The sequence below is a fragment of the Papio anubis genome, chromosome 16 (genome assembly GCF_008728515.1).
Source record: "Papio anubis isolate 15944 chromosome 16, Panubis1.0, whole genome shotgun sequence".
In the NCBI taxonomy this organism is placed as follows: domain Eukaryota; kingdom Metazoa; phylum Chordata; class Mammalia; order Primates; family Cercopithecidae; genus Papio; species Papio anubis.
Genome location: NC_044991.1, coordinates 50,438,757 through 50,455,912, shown reverse-complemented (window position 1 = coordinate 50,455,912; position 17,156 = coordinate 50,438,757). Strand labels below are relative to the sequence as shown.

The 17,156-nt window shown below is 38.3% G+C and overlaps 1 protein-coding gene across 1 annotated transcript in view; it reads right to left on the bottom strand.

Annotated features, from left to right (window-relative positions):
- HAO1 (hydroxyacid oxidase 1) overlaps positions 1–17,156 on the bottom strand; it is a 56,801-nt gene that overhangs the window by 26,851 nt on the left and 12,794 nt on the right. The window contains exon 3 of the mRNA XM_003905057.5: positions 6,314–6,569. Coding sequence (XP_003905106.1) covers positions 6,314–6,569 — 256 coding nt within the window. The remainder of the gene's footprint in view (positions 1–6,313; positions 6,570–17,156) is intronic.

The following is a 17,156-nucleotide window of genomic DNA, read 5'->3' as shown; positions in this document are numbered from 1 at the left end:
AGATGGGCAGATCATCTGAGGTCAGGAGTTCAAGACCAGCCTGGACAACATGGTGAAACCCAGTCTCTACTAAAATTTCAGAAAAATTAGCCAGGTGTAGTGGTGGGCGCCTGTAATCCCAGCTACTTGGGAGACAGAGGCATGAGAATCGCTTGAACTCAGGAGGGGGAGGTTGCAGTGAGCCGACATCACGCCACTGCACTCCAGATTAGGCGACAAAGTGAGACTCCATCACAAAAAAAAAAAAAAAAAAAATTGTATATCATACTAGAAGAATCTAGGCACAATCATGACTTCCTTTAATAGAAAACTATGATTTTTTACACTTTAGTGTATTTTAGCTAACATAACTGGTTATGTAGCTTGGGTGGCATATATTATCACAAAGATATGAACATTCATATCCCATATAACTCAATTCAAGCTATTAACAAAGTTTTCTCAATAAGGATTGAATAGTTAGTCCTATAGTTTCACGGACTCAGATGGCCATTGAAGATCATAGAAAATTTCAGTGAGTCATATGGATGCCCATCTAGTTGTTGGCCTTTGGTGGGGATTTTAGCTGAAATGCCTGGACTTCCTTTTTATTTAAATCAAACCCTTAGGGTTGTACGTTATATCATAGTCCTTGGTCTTCTGTGGTCACCCTAATTTGAATAAAGCTAACCGCTGGTCAATAAACATATCCTTATCATGGAGACCTACTTCATTACTTACAGATGATTAAATGATAATAAATTCCAAACCTTTAAATAATATTGTTAATAAGAAAAAGTCCAACCTGTCTATCCCATAGCAAGACCAGGAAAAGAAAAAGAAAAACATCTGTATGTGTATATAGTCTGCATGGCACCCCACCCCCATCCCAAACAAGCTCCAGTGTTTCAACAGGGGTGGGGTGAAAGGGTGAAATGGATAGGAAAAAACAGAAACATGGATAAAATTATATAAATAACTGTTGTTATTCTTGGATGGTGAAATGCGGATCAACACTTGAATGAATGTTGCCTTACAGAAATTTCAGTGCACAATGAAGCCTTGTTGTTACTCTGAAACTTTGTTCAAAGTCAGAAGCCAAGAAAAAGTTTTCAGATATCTTGACAGAGACCCACGATGGAGTGTTTTACCAAGAGCTCCGAAAGAAACCTCCATGAATGCTATTTTTATTCGGATTATGACATATATATATATAAATGCTTAAAGTGGCTTCTGATAACCAAAGTATTCCATTTTGTAAGGAAAAAAGGGGCGAAATCAAAATAATAACATGATTACTTAGAGCTTAATTCTCCAAATCCTGATCTGTTTAATGACGCAAATGTAAGAAACAAGATTTCTTCTTTGTAAGGTACTCATTATCTCTTGAGTGACACTCAAATATACTTTTTAATATAGAAGTTGTTTTAGCTGTTAGTAATTTAGCATCATAAAAATAGTAACAACTGCTAATGTAAGTTAAACATTATTAAATAACCAATAGTAACACTAATAATCACGAATATTGAGTAATACATAATATTATGTATTATAAGTATTGATAATGCAGCATTAAAGATAAAGCCACATAATTCTGTCTTGGGAAACGAAAAAATAAAATGACCAATAGAGGCTACAGTATCAACACAATATGAAAAGAAAGAGATTGAAAGAGGGGCTCATAAATACAGACACTGATACCTGGGCCACCAGCCTTTAATTCTGTGGTTAGGAGAATACTTGTGTTGAGAACACAGCCCTGGTAATTGCTTCCTCAATGTGGCCGCTAGAAGAAGGTTCAGGGAATGAATTTTGAGTTCAAATCCTGGTTCAGCCTCTTGCTAGTTATGTTACATTGGGAAAATCTTGTATGCTCTAGTACATTTTGTTGATTGAGTCAAAAATTACTTGTTGAGCATCTACTACGTGCCAGTGTTTTCAATGTTTAAGATATATCAATAAATATCAAAACAGTTGAGAATCCCTGCCCATGGTAAACATCATCAATAAGTAAATTACAAAGTGTATCAGAACATAAGCACTATACAAAGTCAAGAAAAAAGTAAAGCAGATTAAGAGGGATGTGAGTTGTCAGGGACTCAAAATCAAACTTTAAGTATGTTTGGTAACCAGTATTGGCAAAATTGAGACGCTACCTTGAGGAGGAAATTAGTAGAACTGTGTTTGTGGTTATTTGTTACAACAACAATAAGAATAACATGAAGGCATTATATTACAGTTCCAAATGTCAGAAGTCTAAAATGAGTCTCACTGGACCAAACTCAAGATATCAATAGGGCTGCATTTCTTCCGGAGAATCTAGGGGAAGCCCTATTCCCATGTCTTTTCCAGCTTCTAGATACCCCCTGCTTTCCCTGGCTCCTGACCACATCATTCCAACCTCTACCTCTGTCATTTCGTCTCTTTCTCTGACTCTGACACTCTTGCTTCCTTCCCTCTTATAAGGACCCTTTTAATGACATCAAGCCTACTGAGATAAAACAGGAAAAATCCTCCCACCTCAAGCCCCTTAAGTTAATCACATCTGCAAAGTCCATTTTGCCACGTAAAGGAACAGGTTCCAGGGATTCATTTTCCTGCTATACTTATGGATGGGAATGATTTCCTAACCAAAAATTTAAGAGGCTATTATGCCATTTAAGAGGCTATTGTGCCAAGTCTTCCACTGACCTCTCTCCCTGCCCCTCCCCCCACCCTGTTATTCTGCTCATATTTGCATCTCTACCATCAGTTTTTATTGTGGCTTCCCAATATAGAGACATGTATACCCATTCCTAACGTCAAGACTCAGTGGAAGCGAGGTTATCAGTCATGCGTGGATTCTGGGAATTACTGTTACAGGCAGAGGGAACAGCCAGGGCAAAGGCCCCGGGGTTCCAGCATGCCTGGCATATTGAAGGAACAGCAGGGAAGCCAGAGTGGAAGAGTAGGTGAGGATGTGAGTGCTAGGCAGTGAGGCAGAGGTCATGGAGACCTATTCACATTGAGTCTACTTTAAGGCAGGCCACTTTCATCATGAGAGACCTGAGAAGACAGTGGCAGGCCAATCTATTTCAGTATGATATATTCTGGCTACTGTGATCAATAAATCACTTCTGGACACCGGGCGCGGTGGCTCACGCCTGTAATCCCAGCACTTTGGGAGGCCGAGGCAGGCGGATCACGAGGTCAGGAGATCGAGGCCATCCTGGCTAACACGGTGAAACCCCGTCTCTACTAAAAATACAAAAAAATTAGCCGGGCGTGGTGGCGGGCACCTGTAGTCCCAGCTACTCGGGAGGCTGAGGCAGGAGAATGGTGTGAACCCGGGAGGCGGAGCTTGCAGTGAGCTGAGATCCGGCCACTGCACTCCAGCCTGGGCGACAGAGCGAGACTCTGTCTTAAATAAATAAATAAATAAATAAATAAATAAATAAATAAATCACTTCTGGGCTTAAGAAAACATGTCACTGGGCAAATCATAGAAAGGGTAAGTGTCATGATTTACCTTGATCTTAGTCAATGATCAGAAATTACTTTTCTTCTCTATAAACTGCCTTGGCACTGCACTGAAGGGCCAAATCTTAATTCAGGGTAAATGAACCATCTCCGTGGGGATATGGAGAAAGAAAAAGTTTCTGCCCCAAAGCCTCAGGAATCAGTCTACTGAACTGGTTTCATTCCTTGCTTCTTCCAAGAGCAGATGAGAAGTCTCCTTACTCCCTCTCAGTTTCAGGAACCCCCGTGCCATTAATAATGTATACACATGCATGTGTTTTGCATATGGACCAAGCAGAGACTACCAAACCTCTGAACTCTTGCTGGGCTCAGATGCCAAGAGTCGGGACCCTCCCCCACACCCGGGCAGAGGAAGTAACAAGGGCTGGAAGGAGCCATGCTTTACAGGCTCATTCTCCTCTGGATTTCCTGCCTCCCTTGCCTGCCAAACCTCACTTATGAAAAGCCAGGCTTCACCTTCTGTGAGTCAGGTCAGTTGCGGAAAGAAACCGATTTCATATCAGGCTATAACAGATGAGCTTTTCGGGTGTATGTGGCCTCAGGCGGAAGCCTGGACCTCCCATTAGCGTGCTCTGCCTTTGAGAGCTGAATGTGGACCACTGAGGAACTGACCAGAAGGCACTGGCCTACTCCGAAGTCCACTAGGACAAACAACGCCAATGTGCACTCTGAGGGGCTGGGGTACACCCAGCTGTGGGGTGTTTCCCGTCTTCCCTATAACCTGGATGTGTTGCTCATTATTTGATCATCTTCAGACCGGAGATGTGACAAGCTAGGAAGCCGCAGCCAGTTCCATGCACACCGACAGCTGAAAAGGGTCTTTGTTTCATGGCCCTTCACGTCATCTGGGAAGGAGCCCAGGAGCAAAAGAAAAGGGGGGAAAGCAAATCAACCTTCCCGCCACTCACGGGGTAGCCCCAGCCGTGAAGAAGCAAGAGGTACCAGCCAGAATTAACAACTGTGTCATCCCCACCCCATCTAAGTAGATGCCTCTGTGAAACACATTTTGCTATCCAGAGCAAGAAAGCATGTCTTAAGTTAAAAACAAAACAAAAAACCCTACTGTACTTATTATTGTTGTTACTATTGTTAGTAGTAGTAGTATTAAGAGATGGAGGAAAAGGAAGAACAAATTCCTTTTCAAATGGCCAAGGGGAAATAATGAGGAATGTTTCCTGTCAGAAACCTCGATAGCGGGAAACTATTTAGAAAGTCTTTAAAAAAAAAAAAAAAGTAATCAAAATAGAGAAATAATGTAAATATGGGTTTCATATTGGGGGAATTTGAATCCCTCAGCTTTCTGATGAATTTGGCAAGGAATAAGACTATGTCAGAGGCTTTTGTTTTTGTTCTCTTTAAACACGGGGTGTTTAGGTAACCCTGAGTCTGGGATATGTGGAACAGTTTTATTGGCAAGTTTGGCAGGGAGAGCACTTTCTTTTTCTGTCATTGGCCTAATCCTGGTGCCACATACAGAAATAATATCCTAAACTGGCCTGGTAGTAACAGGGAGGTAACATCACACAGCTAATTCACACATGGCTCAACAGCAAGATTTTATGCACAGTAGTTTATTCTCACATAGGTACATACACAGTAAAACTATGTGAAACTTACACAAGGCCATGCTCCAACTTCCATGGTGAGATACACTCTGCAGTCACTGTAATAGATATGAAATTCCAGGCGAATATGAATTTGATTTTGGATCTTTTCATTTTTGAATATTTTGGAAGAGCAAACACAGTAAACCTGTGGCTTCTTTCGTCTTTTATCTTTTTTCAATCTTGCTAGCCCTAGGTTGCTTTTTCTTTTTCTTTTTTTTTCAAATACAATTCAAACATAGACAGAATAAGTAAGGGCCTCTGTGGTATGAGATCTGGGAACCCAGAAAGATATTCCTCATAATCTTACATATTCTGATGGATGCTGTAGGAGTCCATCATAAAAATGTCCTCCATTAAAACTAAGATTTTGATCCATTTTCAAATACTTATAGGGCTGAGGGACATAATACATCCATATGAAAAATCCAAGAGCACATTTTGGTGGAAACTAAAGGAAGGAAAACATGATGGGGAAAAGAGGTGTATAGCTTAAGGAGGTTTGGGTCTTTCCCAGAGACTTCCGCTCAGTTTCCAGCTTTGACTCAAGATGATTGTAATCCCAAAATACTACCAGGAAATAGATAATAATTCACTGCTTGTGAACAGGGTGAATGAATGACCTGATGAAACCATTATAGTTCAACATCAGATTATGTGATACATTGTTTTTGCTAAGATGAATGATTTGAGTGAATAAATGAATGAATCTTGACCTATGGACAAACCACAGTGAAAGGAATATTGCTGAAAGAAGAAGTAGACAATGAGGGATCAAAGATGTGGCTTTTTAAAATCTCCATTATTTTTTCTTTCTTTAATCTTCTTATCCTTAGCTGTTCCATGTACAATTAAAAATAAAATGTAAAGGTGGCTCTTTGACTTTAACAGAGAAATAGGGCACCAGGATGATCTTAATAAACTGTTGCTTGGGCAAAATTAAGTATCTTCCATCTGTAGAGCAATTCATACTTCCTAAAGCCAAAGGCCTTAATGCACTCTGGTCTGAAAACTTATTTTGACTTTTGTAAGTATAGAGGCCATTTCTGTTTCTATTGTGTAGCTCAAAAAAGTGACATCTACAAAAGGGATTTGATTAGCTGAAGATTAACCAGATATTTAGCAATGATGGTATCAGTAGAATCCAGACCCTATCATTCCCAGACAAGATCCCTTTCAGCTCAGTTCAGGGCCCACATGTTCACGTTTACCTGAGTTGTGGTGGCAGCTTGAATCTGTTACGTACATCATCAAGACGGTTGCCCAGGTAAGGTGTGTCCACTGTCACAAATATGGCCTTGTAGCCCGTCTTCTCTGCCTGCTGCACCAGCTTCTTGGTGACTTCTCGGTCCTTATAGATATACAGTTGCAACCAACGAAGTGCCTCAGGACCAGCTTCCGCCACTTCTTCAATTGAGGAGGTGGCCCAGGAACTCAACATCATGCCCGTTCCCAGGGACTGACAGGCTGAGAAAGACAGGGGATAATCAAGCCAGGCCTGGCATTGCTCATCCAAGCCTTTGAATTGCAGTTGGATGGAGTAAAGACATCTAGAAGGGCAATTTGGCAATATGAAGTCAAATATTTTAAAGAGAGAAGCAAGTTCAGTCCATACCATCTATTTCCTGATTTTACCTCCTCTGGAACAAATGGCTACTGGAGTTATTGCTGCTCAGTGTTTATTTTCCAATGATTAGAAATACACATTTCTTTCCACACTTTGTATATTGTTCCTGAAGAACAAAATGAGTCCAATAGTCAAAGGTGCCTGTAAATACAGGCAAAAAATATTAAGAACCTGAATGTCCAGCACTAGGGAATTGGTTAAACTATGGTTCATACACCATCAAGTAAACACTGATCTTGTATGAAATCCCAGGACTCTCTTATCTTACTTTTACTCACTGACTCTTTTCATTGTCTTTAAGATACATCTTCAAAGATAGACACCTACACTTTTAATGTTACAGATATACTGAGACTTTATTCATATGTTTGGCATTTATTTCTCTTCTTTAATTAAACAGTTATACATTATGCCATTGCTATAAGGAAATTGCATATGACACACACACACACATACAATCACTAAAAGGGACACTGGTCAGGTCTCAGATATTGAAGCATCAAAGATAAGGCTACGTATATAAGCTGGGAGATAAAACTTCCATTTCAGAACAATAACAGGGTAGAATGGATTGAGAGCCTGTCCTACAGTCCCAGTCTTGCCATCCATGAAGCACATTCTATCTGCACAATGGCTATAGCCACAGCTGTTCTGCCCACTTCATTGCATTGCAAGATCATCTATTGGGGCAATGTTTGTGAACGTTTTCTGTGTAATCCCCGAAGCCATGCAATTGTAAAGGGCTAGGTGAGAGGATGCCTAATGAATTTGGAAAAATAAGTCCTGGATAGCTTTGTATATTTTTCTAATTTCGCCAAGGACCTGGATTTCTTAATGTCATTATTTATTAATCTTCTCTTTGCCAGACTCCTTTGTGCATTCACACTCTGCACCTCCAGTATACAGAGGACCTTCCTACCGGACTCTAAGATTCCATGCCTTCCCAATGCATGGCAGTGTCTCTCATGCACATGGCAAACCTACCCTCTTGGATGTCATTGCCCTGAAATATTGAGGGAGTCTATTTATCTATGCTTGGTACCAGGGAGTCATTTAGACATGCAGGGAGTCTAGAAAGATCATTGCCCTGGGAGAGTGGTGAGTTCCATGCTGAGTTCTCCTACTTTGTTGCTCATCTCTGTGTGACCTTAGGTAACATCCTCTTCAGGACATTTTTTTTTTTCCTTTTTTTTTTTTGAGACAGGGAGTCTCACTCTGTCACTCAGGCTGGAGTGCAGTGATGTGATCTTGGCTCACTGCAACCTCTGCCTCCTGGTTTCAAGCAATCCTAGTGCTTCAGTCTCCTGAGTAACTGGGATTACAGGCATGTGCCACCACACCCAGCTAATATTTGTATTTTTAGTAGATACAGGGTTTTACCATGTTGATTAGGCTTGTCTTAAACTCCTGACTTCAAGTAATCTGCCTACCTTGGCCTCCCACCAAAGCCAGCTTTCCTTTGCAATTATTTTTAATTTATTTATGTGTATTTTTAATTGAAAAATAGTAATTGGACATGTTTATGGGGTAAAATGTGATGTTTTGATCTATGTATACATTGTGGACAAATTTAGACAAGCTAATGACCATATTCATCACCTCACCAACTGGTAAGGTTTGGCTCTGTGTCCCCACCCAAATCTTACTCAAATTGTAATCCCACATGTCGAGGGAGGGAACTGTAATCCCCATGTGTTGAGGGCAAAAGGTGTTTGGATCATAGGGGTGATTTCCTCCATGCTGTTTTCGTGCTAGCGAGTGAGCTCACACAAGATCTGATGGTTTTATAAAGGGCTCTTCTCCCTTCACTTCACACACAGGCTCTCTTACCTGCCACCATGTAAGACATACCTGCTTTCCCTTTCACCATGGTTGTAAGCTTCCTGTGGCCTCCCCATCCATGCAGAACGGTGAGCCATTAAACCTCTTTTCTTTATAAATTACTTGGGCAGTTCCTTATAGCAGTGTGAAAGTGGACTAATACACCAACTTACCGTTTTTTTTTTTTGTAGGGAGAACATTAAATATCTATTATTTCAGTAATTTTAAAATATAAAATACATTACTATTAACTGTGATCACCATTCTGTACGATAGATCACTAAAACCTATTACTCCAGTTGCATTGAAACTTTGTACAATCTTGATCAATCTATCACTTTCCTCATTCTTTTCCTTCCTCTCCCAGCCTCTAGTAGCCACCTTTTTACAATCTGTTTCTGTGAGACCTACCTTTTTAGATTCCACATATAAGTGAGATCATATAGTATTTGTCTATCTGTTCCTGGCTTATTTCACTCAGCATACTATCTTCCAGATTAATCCATGTTGTTACAAATAACAGAATTTTCCACTTTTTAAAGGCTGGATAGTATTCCTTTGTGTACATACACCTCATTCTTTATCCATTCATCTGTCAATGGATACTTAGGTTGACGCCATATCTTGACTATTGTGAATAATGCTATAATGAACATAGAAGTGCAGATACCTCTTCAACATACTGATTTCAACACCTTTCAATAAATATCCAGAAGTAGAATTGCTGGATCATATGGCAATTCTATTTCTAGTTTTTTGAGGAATTGTATGAAACTAAAAATTTCTGCACAGCAAAGAAAACAAACAATTAACAGAATCAAGAGACAACTCAGGGATTGGGAGAAAATATTTGTAAAGCATATATCTAATGAGTGCTAATATCCAAAAAAATATATGGAACTCAAACAACTCAATAGCAAGAAAAAAATAACTCAAATAAAAAATGTACAAAGCACAGGAAGAGAAACAATCAAAGGAATAAACAGGCAACCTACAAAATTGGAGAAAATATTTGAACACTATGCATCCAACAAAGGTCTAATATCCAGAATCTATAAGAAACTTACAAATCAACAAGAAAAAAACAGATAACCCCATTAAAAAGTGGGCAAAGGACATAAGCAGACACTTCTCAAACAAAGACATACAAGAGGCTGATAAATATATGAAAAAATGCTCATCATCTCTAAGCATCAAAGAAATGCAAATCAAAACCACAAGATATGCCATCTCATACCAGCCAGAATTGCTTTTGTTAAAAAATCAAAACATACTATGTTGGTGAGACTGTGAAGAAAAGAGAAGGCTGATATACTGCCGTAGGGAATGTAAATTAAATAAGCCACTATGGAGAGCAGTTTGGAGATTTCTCAAAGAACTGAGAGTTATTCTACCATTCGACCCAGCAATCCCACTGACTGGGTGTATTCCCAAAGGACAATAAATCATTCTACCAAAGAGACACATGCACCTGCATGTTCCTCACAGCACTATTCACAATAGCAAAGACATGGAATCAGTCCAGGTGCCCATCAATGGTGGACTGAACTTTTTAAATGTGGTACATATACACCATAGAATACTATGTAGCCATAGAAAAGAACAAAATCATCTCCTTTGCACCAACATGGATGCAGCTGGAAATCATTATCCTAAGTGAATTAATGTAGTAACCAAATACCACATGTTGTCACTTATAAATGGAAGCTGAACATTGGATACACATGGTCATGAAAATGGGAACAATAGATGCTGGGGAATACAACAGTGGGGTTGTGAGGGGGAAAAGGGCTGAAAAAAACTACCTGTTGGGAACTATGCTCACTACCTAGGTGATGGATTCATTTGCACTCCAAACCTCAGCATCATGCAATATACCTTTGTAACAAACCCGCACATGTACTCCCTAATTCTAAAATAAGAGTTGAAAAAAGAAAAAAAAAATGGGCAAAGGATCTGAACAGACATTTCTCAAAAGAAGAGATAAAATGGCCAATAGACATAATGAAAGAAGCTCAGTATCACTAATCATCAGGGAAATTTAAATTAAAATCATAATGAAGTATCACCTCCAACTGTTAGAATGGTTATTATCAAAAACACCAATGATAACAAGTGTTGGTGAGGATGCAAAGAAAAGGGAACCCTTGTGGAGAAAAGGGAACCTACAGATGACAGGAAAGTAAGTTAGTACAGCCATTTTGAAAAACAGTATGGAGATTCTTCTACAATGATTTTGATGCTCAAGAGACACATTCCTCTTTTCCCTTGCAAATATAGTGTCCAGTGCTCAATACCTTTATGGAGAAAGCTCCTAAAGGAGAGTGGAATCTTCTCCAGGCCCAAGAACTCCCTGTGGGGACCTATATAGGGAGAGAATATCTAAGGAGATAATTTCTGCATTCCCAGGGTACACATTACTTTGGAGAGCCTGGAACAAATAATCCAAGAAGTGCAAAAAGAACAAGCTTTTCCCTATCCCCATCCTAACCTGTTTACAAATTTCCGTGGGGGGAACTGCAGAGCGAGTCTAAGGGGCTGCAGCACTTGCATAATCCAAACATCAATCAATAATACTTGGAAGAAAAGTTGTAAAGTTCTTAGTATATGTTTTTGGTTTCTCTACTCTTCCATTTGCAATGTAACTATAAATATAATAATATAAAAAAAGTGAGATTAATATCATTGTTTACTATCACCTATTCCCCCCACTCCATCTCAAAAAATGAGCTACGGCCAGTGGAATGATTTCTGTTTAACAGAATAAAAGTTAATCTCAGACCCACCCATAATGAAGATTCCTATTAGAGTTAAATCACATGTCCTAGGGTGGAAAAATGCCACAAGGGTCTGCAATAACCTGACGTAAGGTAAGTGTAGATCGACCTTTCTAAACTGCCATTCAATAGAGGGTTGGAAAATTTCCTATACTATGGAACCTATAATCAACTACTGAGATTAAAAAGAACTCATCAGGTATGAATGCAGCTACCTCTAGAGTTGACACAAATCCTAAACTCCAATGTACAGTGATTTAAATGAGCTAGGACAGGTAAATAGCTTTGGAAAACAGCAAAAACTGGCAGTGTTCTCCCTGTGGCTGAGAAATGCAATTGTTCTTCTAGAGCTTGGCAGAGTTTTGTTTTGTTTGTTTGTCACATCAAGCCTTAACGAAAACATTTATTTCTGATCCAGGTAATTTGGATGTGAAGAAGCAAAAATAGGAAATCCATTGTATACATAAATTTTAGGGGCCTGGATACTAAGCCTGCCCATCCCAGGTTTTTATCAAAGACTACTGTGAACACATCTCTCAGTTATCTAGAGTCTCCTTGTGACTTCTCACTCATTTCAGGCAGTCATTCTCAACTTGACAGGCTCTCAAAAGACCTTGAGGGTCTTCAGAAGGGAACAATATCCATCTACATCTAATACTGTTCATGTTTGAAGAACTGAACTATGCCTTTGACTTGGAACCAATAGGAATTTTCATCACAGGCTCTGACCAGGGCTTCTCAAGCTTTGAGGTGTATAGGAATCACACGGGTATGTTAACAAAATTCAGATTCTGACTCAGTAGGTCTGTAGTGGGACCTAAGATATGCATTTCTAACAAGCTCCAGAGTCCTGCTGATGCTATTGTTCCAAAGACTATGCTTTGAGAACCTTGAGGTAGATATTTTCTTTCAAAAGGACTCATCCAAATTAGTAGAATATGTGTGATGTCCTGAGCAAAGTTGGGGCTCATTGAAAATGGGAGGGAAAGATGGAGCAATGGCAGTGAAGCTGGCAGTGGTTGTCACATGGTTTGCCAATGGCCAGCCATGCCTTGCTGATAAATTGCCTTTCTTCTCTGCTGGCACCCTCTGGAGAGGGGCACAGGTACATGTGCCACATTTTTTAATGCATTCTTCTCTTACTAGTTTTCAAGCCAAGGAATTAAACTGTGTTCTCATGATGGCCCCTCAGTACACTTAACCATTATCCCATGATTTGGGTTTGTTTGCTTGTTTGTTTTTTTTAGCTTGCTTATCTGGGATTTGTCCAGCTTCCTAGTTCTCAGATCAGAAGTGGAAGTGAATGGCAAATAAAAATAAAATGGTATAAGTTGAAGAAGACGAGAGCGCTTACTCAAAGCTGAGAAAACACAATTTACCAATTATAAAATAGTTTCCAAATGTTTAATGTCAGGTTCAACAATCTTACACACAGAAATAAGACGATGAACCATCAAGCAAAACTAAAGTTTATCATGCTGGGCTTGATGAGGAAGGGAATTATAATATATTTGAGAATGATGCTCATCCACAGCCACCACCACCACCACAAAACAACAATGGAGGGAAATAGAAAATATTAGTTATCGGTGAGAGTTAATTATTTGGAAAATTAATTCATGTGGGACTAATCATACACCTAGATTCAAACAGAACAATTAAGCAACATGTTACTTTAGATCCAAATAATTTCTTTGAAAATAACTCTCTTTTATGAGAAGGCAGAGTTGAGTTTCCAAAATTATGGTTTTAAGGAAAAAGAGGAAAGAGGAAGCAAAAAAGGGTAATATGTTCAAAGGGCCTAAAGTGTTGGGGTTTTCTTAGGTGCATTTGATTAAAAAGCTCCTACAAAATTTAGTCATCAAAACAGCTGCACTGAAAATAATTTTGTTGAGAAAACGCATTTTGTCATCTGCACAGGAAGTCATTACGTAATAGGGAAAATATGCAATGACCAAGTACCAAGCAGTTGTGTGGTTCTAAACTCAGGGCCTGTCATAGTGAAGTGTTTGTATAACTGTGCACCATAATGTCCATTGAGTGTGTCATCCTGTCTTCACAGGGGAGCTACCATCATATAGGTCTTCACAGAGGATCTACCATGGTATAGACGCAGTCAACACTGTTTTATGAATGTCTAAAATTACAATTGAGATTAACCAGAAAAATAAAGTTCTGAAGTCAGTGATCTAAAAGAAGAACAAACCTTCAACTACAATTATGCTTGAAATACTTAAAAGTTGTCAAACAAATCTTAATTTACAATTTATGGAGCTGAACCAATTTAAACACGCCAAGAAAGACCAGGAAACCAGACTTAATCTTTCCAGTGCTTTCATCATGGTCCATTGAACGAATCTGGAGCTATATAATCTTGAGTGATCATACTGCCACTATACCTCTAGATCTCTTTTTTACTGTATGAAAATATTTGCAAGGAACAATTAGTCCCAGTGACATCTTAGCTCTCCCTTCCTTGTTTTCACTGTATTTCTAGAGCAGAACTCTGCAACAGATTAAAACATTAACTCTACTGTAGTGATTCCTGTGTTATTATTCTGTCATTTTACTGAATTGTCAAGTCTTGGCATAAATGGCAGATCATATGGAGACCACAACACAGTGATAGGCCCTTTAATAATGGTTTTAAGGAGTACTGAGTTTGTGCACAACAAATTCAACCAACCTCCCAGTGTTTAACAATTTCAGTGTTGGGATACACACATGAGCCTCTGACTTTTTTCACTGTCACATTAAAATGTCATCAGGTACATTAATAATTCCAAGAAGAAGCAATCTCATGCTCTCAACAAAACCACCCAATAGCTTAAATTTTGGTGCAAAATCCTAGAAATCATACCATTTGATGGCTGTCTTTAATACGGCTAGATTCTAATTTTTAATAGGTGTTTTAATTAACAATCTTGTTTCATTGCAAAGTGATTTTAACACTGAAGTCACTGTTTATATGCAAATACTTTATACAATGAAGCATACATTTTACAATGAATTATACAATGAAAATAAAATGAATTACACATTTTAGTATATGTATATATATATCAAATGTCCATAATCTTTTAATACATTTATAAGCATATGTAATATGGATGTGTGTTTGTGTGTGCGTGTGTGTGCTTACACATAGAAAGAGCATATCACTGACTTTTTATTGTTAGAAAAGCAAGTCTAAATCATAAAATTTGGTTACACTTTAGAGTGAAACAGACTTAGATTCAAACCCCATCACCAACATTACTGGCACTAGGCCTTGGTCAAGGGCTTCCTTCTTCTCTACTGTCAAACAGAATGAGAATTACTTCACAGGCCTATGGTAAGGATTAATCACAAGAACATGAAGTCCAAGCATTGCACCTGATACATGACAGGCACTCCACTTCAGAAAGAGTAAAAATTTTCCTTAAAGCAAGTCCAGTGCTTTGCCTGGATTAGGTAAAATTGAGAATAATTGGGATATTTTCCTAGTAGGTATGCTAAAACATATATCTAGTCGGTCACCTAGCACAACACATAAATATATAAATTAATAAAGCTTTCAAAAAATACATCGTTTGGGTTTGGAGCAAAGGAAATGACAATTTTTCCTGTTGAATGGTCTTTCACTCAATGTTAAGGTTGATCACTTAATCTTGGAAAATCCAGAAAATTCAACAGCTAAAACTCTCACCTACACCCTAATGCAGTCATTTGGGGTCTGTGTGGCTCTTTGTATTACTCTGCAATCTGTTCCACCTGCATCTTAATAGGTGGTCAAGTCATAGCTGAGTCCCAAAACTTCACTTTGGAATGTTCTGGCCTTTTAGGCTCAAAAAAAAAGTGTTTAGATTTAATGGTTTTATGGCCCATCAAATCCTGTGTGGTAGCCTCTAATTGCATCCAGGGGCTGGAATTTCTTTTAAACTCCTTTTTTTTTTCTTTTTTTTGACAGTTTAATAAGAATTTGCTAATATGCTGAGCATTCCTGGAACGCATTAGGTAGGTTTTAATTTTTCTTGATATGAGGTCCCAGCACTCCCTCATGTGGCACTTGCCCACATGACAAGTCAGAAGCAAAAGGATAAATGAATATTTAATCATTTTTTCTCTTTCTTTTTGATTTCTCATGTTTAAAGGGAGAAAAAACCATCTCCAGTAGCTCCATGAAACATGAAGGAAAATATTATTATAGCTACTGTTCATAAAACCTGAGAGGTTTCCATGATAATGTTCTTAAAGCACCAAGTGGTATAGTAAGCATTTTATTAATTGGATATTTGAGAAGTCAGAGATTTCAGAGATGATCTACTTATCCTGGAAGACAAAAATTTAGCCTAATGATACTACCTATTTTATATGTGTTAGCATTTATGTTTATTATTGCTATTTCCCTCAATATGTTAAATATTCATAGAAATAATTCTTCTTTAAAGAATATAAAGAAAAAAATTCAAAAACATAAATAAAAATTATCTGCTAGAGTTTCAAATGGATGTGCCATTATAAGTAGAGGCACTTATAAAACATCTTAAATATTATAACATTTACAACTATTAAAAGGTTGATTAATCTATTGAATCAAATTTTTTATTCGTAACACAGTACATGAAAAACTGCCCTCCATTCAGTATTTTTCAGATATTTTTCTTCCACTTTAAAAGACTTAGAATTTTATTTTTTGTTCGATTGTACTTCATGACCCATTGTTTATGCTCCCAAATTTTGCAAAAAGCGAGTATTTCCTAATTAATTTCACTTTCTGTGGCTTGCTTTATCTTCTCAAAGTTAAAAAGATAAAACAATTAAAATATAGGATGTTTGCAGTAAATATTTTAAGATGATAGCATGGTGCTTGCCTTAGGATTCTTGCTATAGTTAATGACATTTGAAAATACCAGTAACGGAGCAGGATGTTATAGGTAGCACTGCCTAAGTGATTAATAACCGGAGCAAGGCATTTAACCTTTCTAAGCCTTGATTTCCACATCCACAGGAGTTGGAGAAAGTTTCTTAGGGTTTTGCACTCACACGTTTTAAGATGGTGGTAAGGATAGATGAATAAACAATAAAGTCAAATTGTGTGGCACATACTAATTGCTCTATAAATGCTGGTGATCATCATTTTTCACAAGACTTTGAAGTATCACTTTCAGAGTTTATGCAACATTTATTAAACACATGTTTATGTTATTAGCAATATTCAGAGATAGTTACATATCTTGTTCCTCTCCTATAGACCAAGAATGTACTTTGAGAAATGGACATCAAATGCACTCAAATGCTCACTGCCTCATCTAAACCCTCCAGGGCTGACACAGCTCTGTGGAAAGAAGTGGCCTGACATAAAGTGCATGTAAAACCTCAAGGATTGACATAAAGTGTAAATTTCAGAAGTGTTAGAAAAGGTAGCTCTATACTTTCAATTGTCTCTCTTTTTGCATTTGATAAAATTTTAAATGGGATCAAAATCATTTATTTGTATACTGAAAATATTGCAAAGATCATCCACTTCTATGTCAATTTTCGGGGTTTTTGTCTTACCAGCAGAACTATTTAAAGAACTTTTCTTTTGAACGCCAAAATGCAACACAAGTAGCTGCATGCTCAGTGTCACACCTAAGTTCTGTAAGATCCCTGGGAACAACCCCAGCCTCCTTGGGACGTGGCATTCAAACCACTGGTCTTGCTCAAGCAGCTCACTGTATCAATGAAGAAACGTAATCCTAGAGAGTGAAAATGACCTGCCACAGAAATAAAACTAGTTTGTGGCAAATTTCCACATAAATCAGATGTCCCAGATGGACAGCCCAGGAGACACTTGTAGCCCACAAA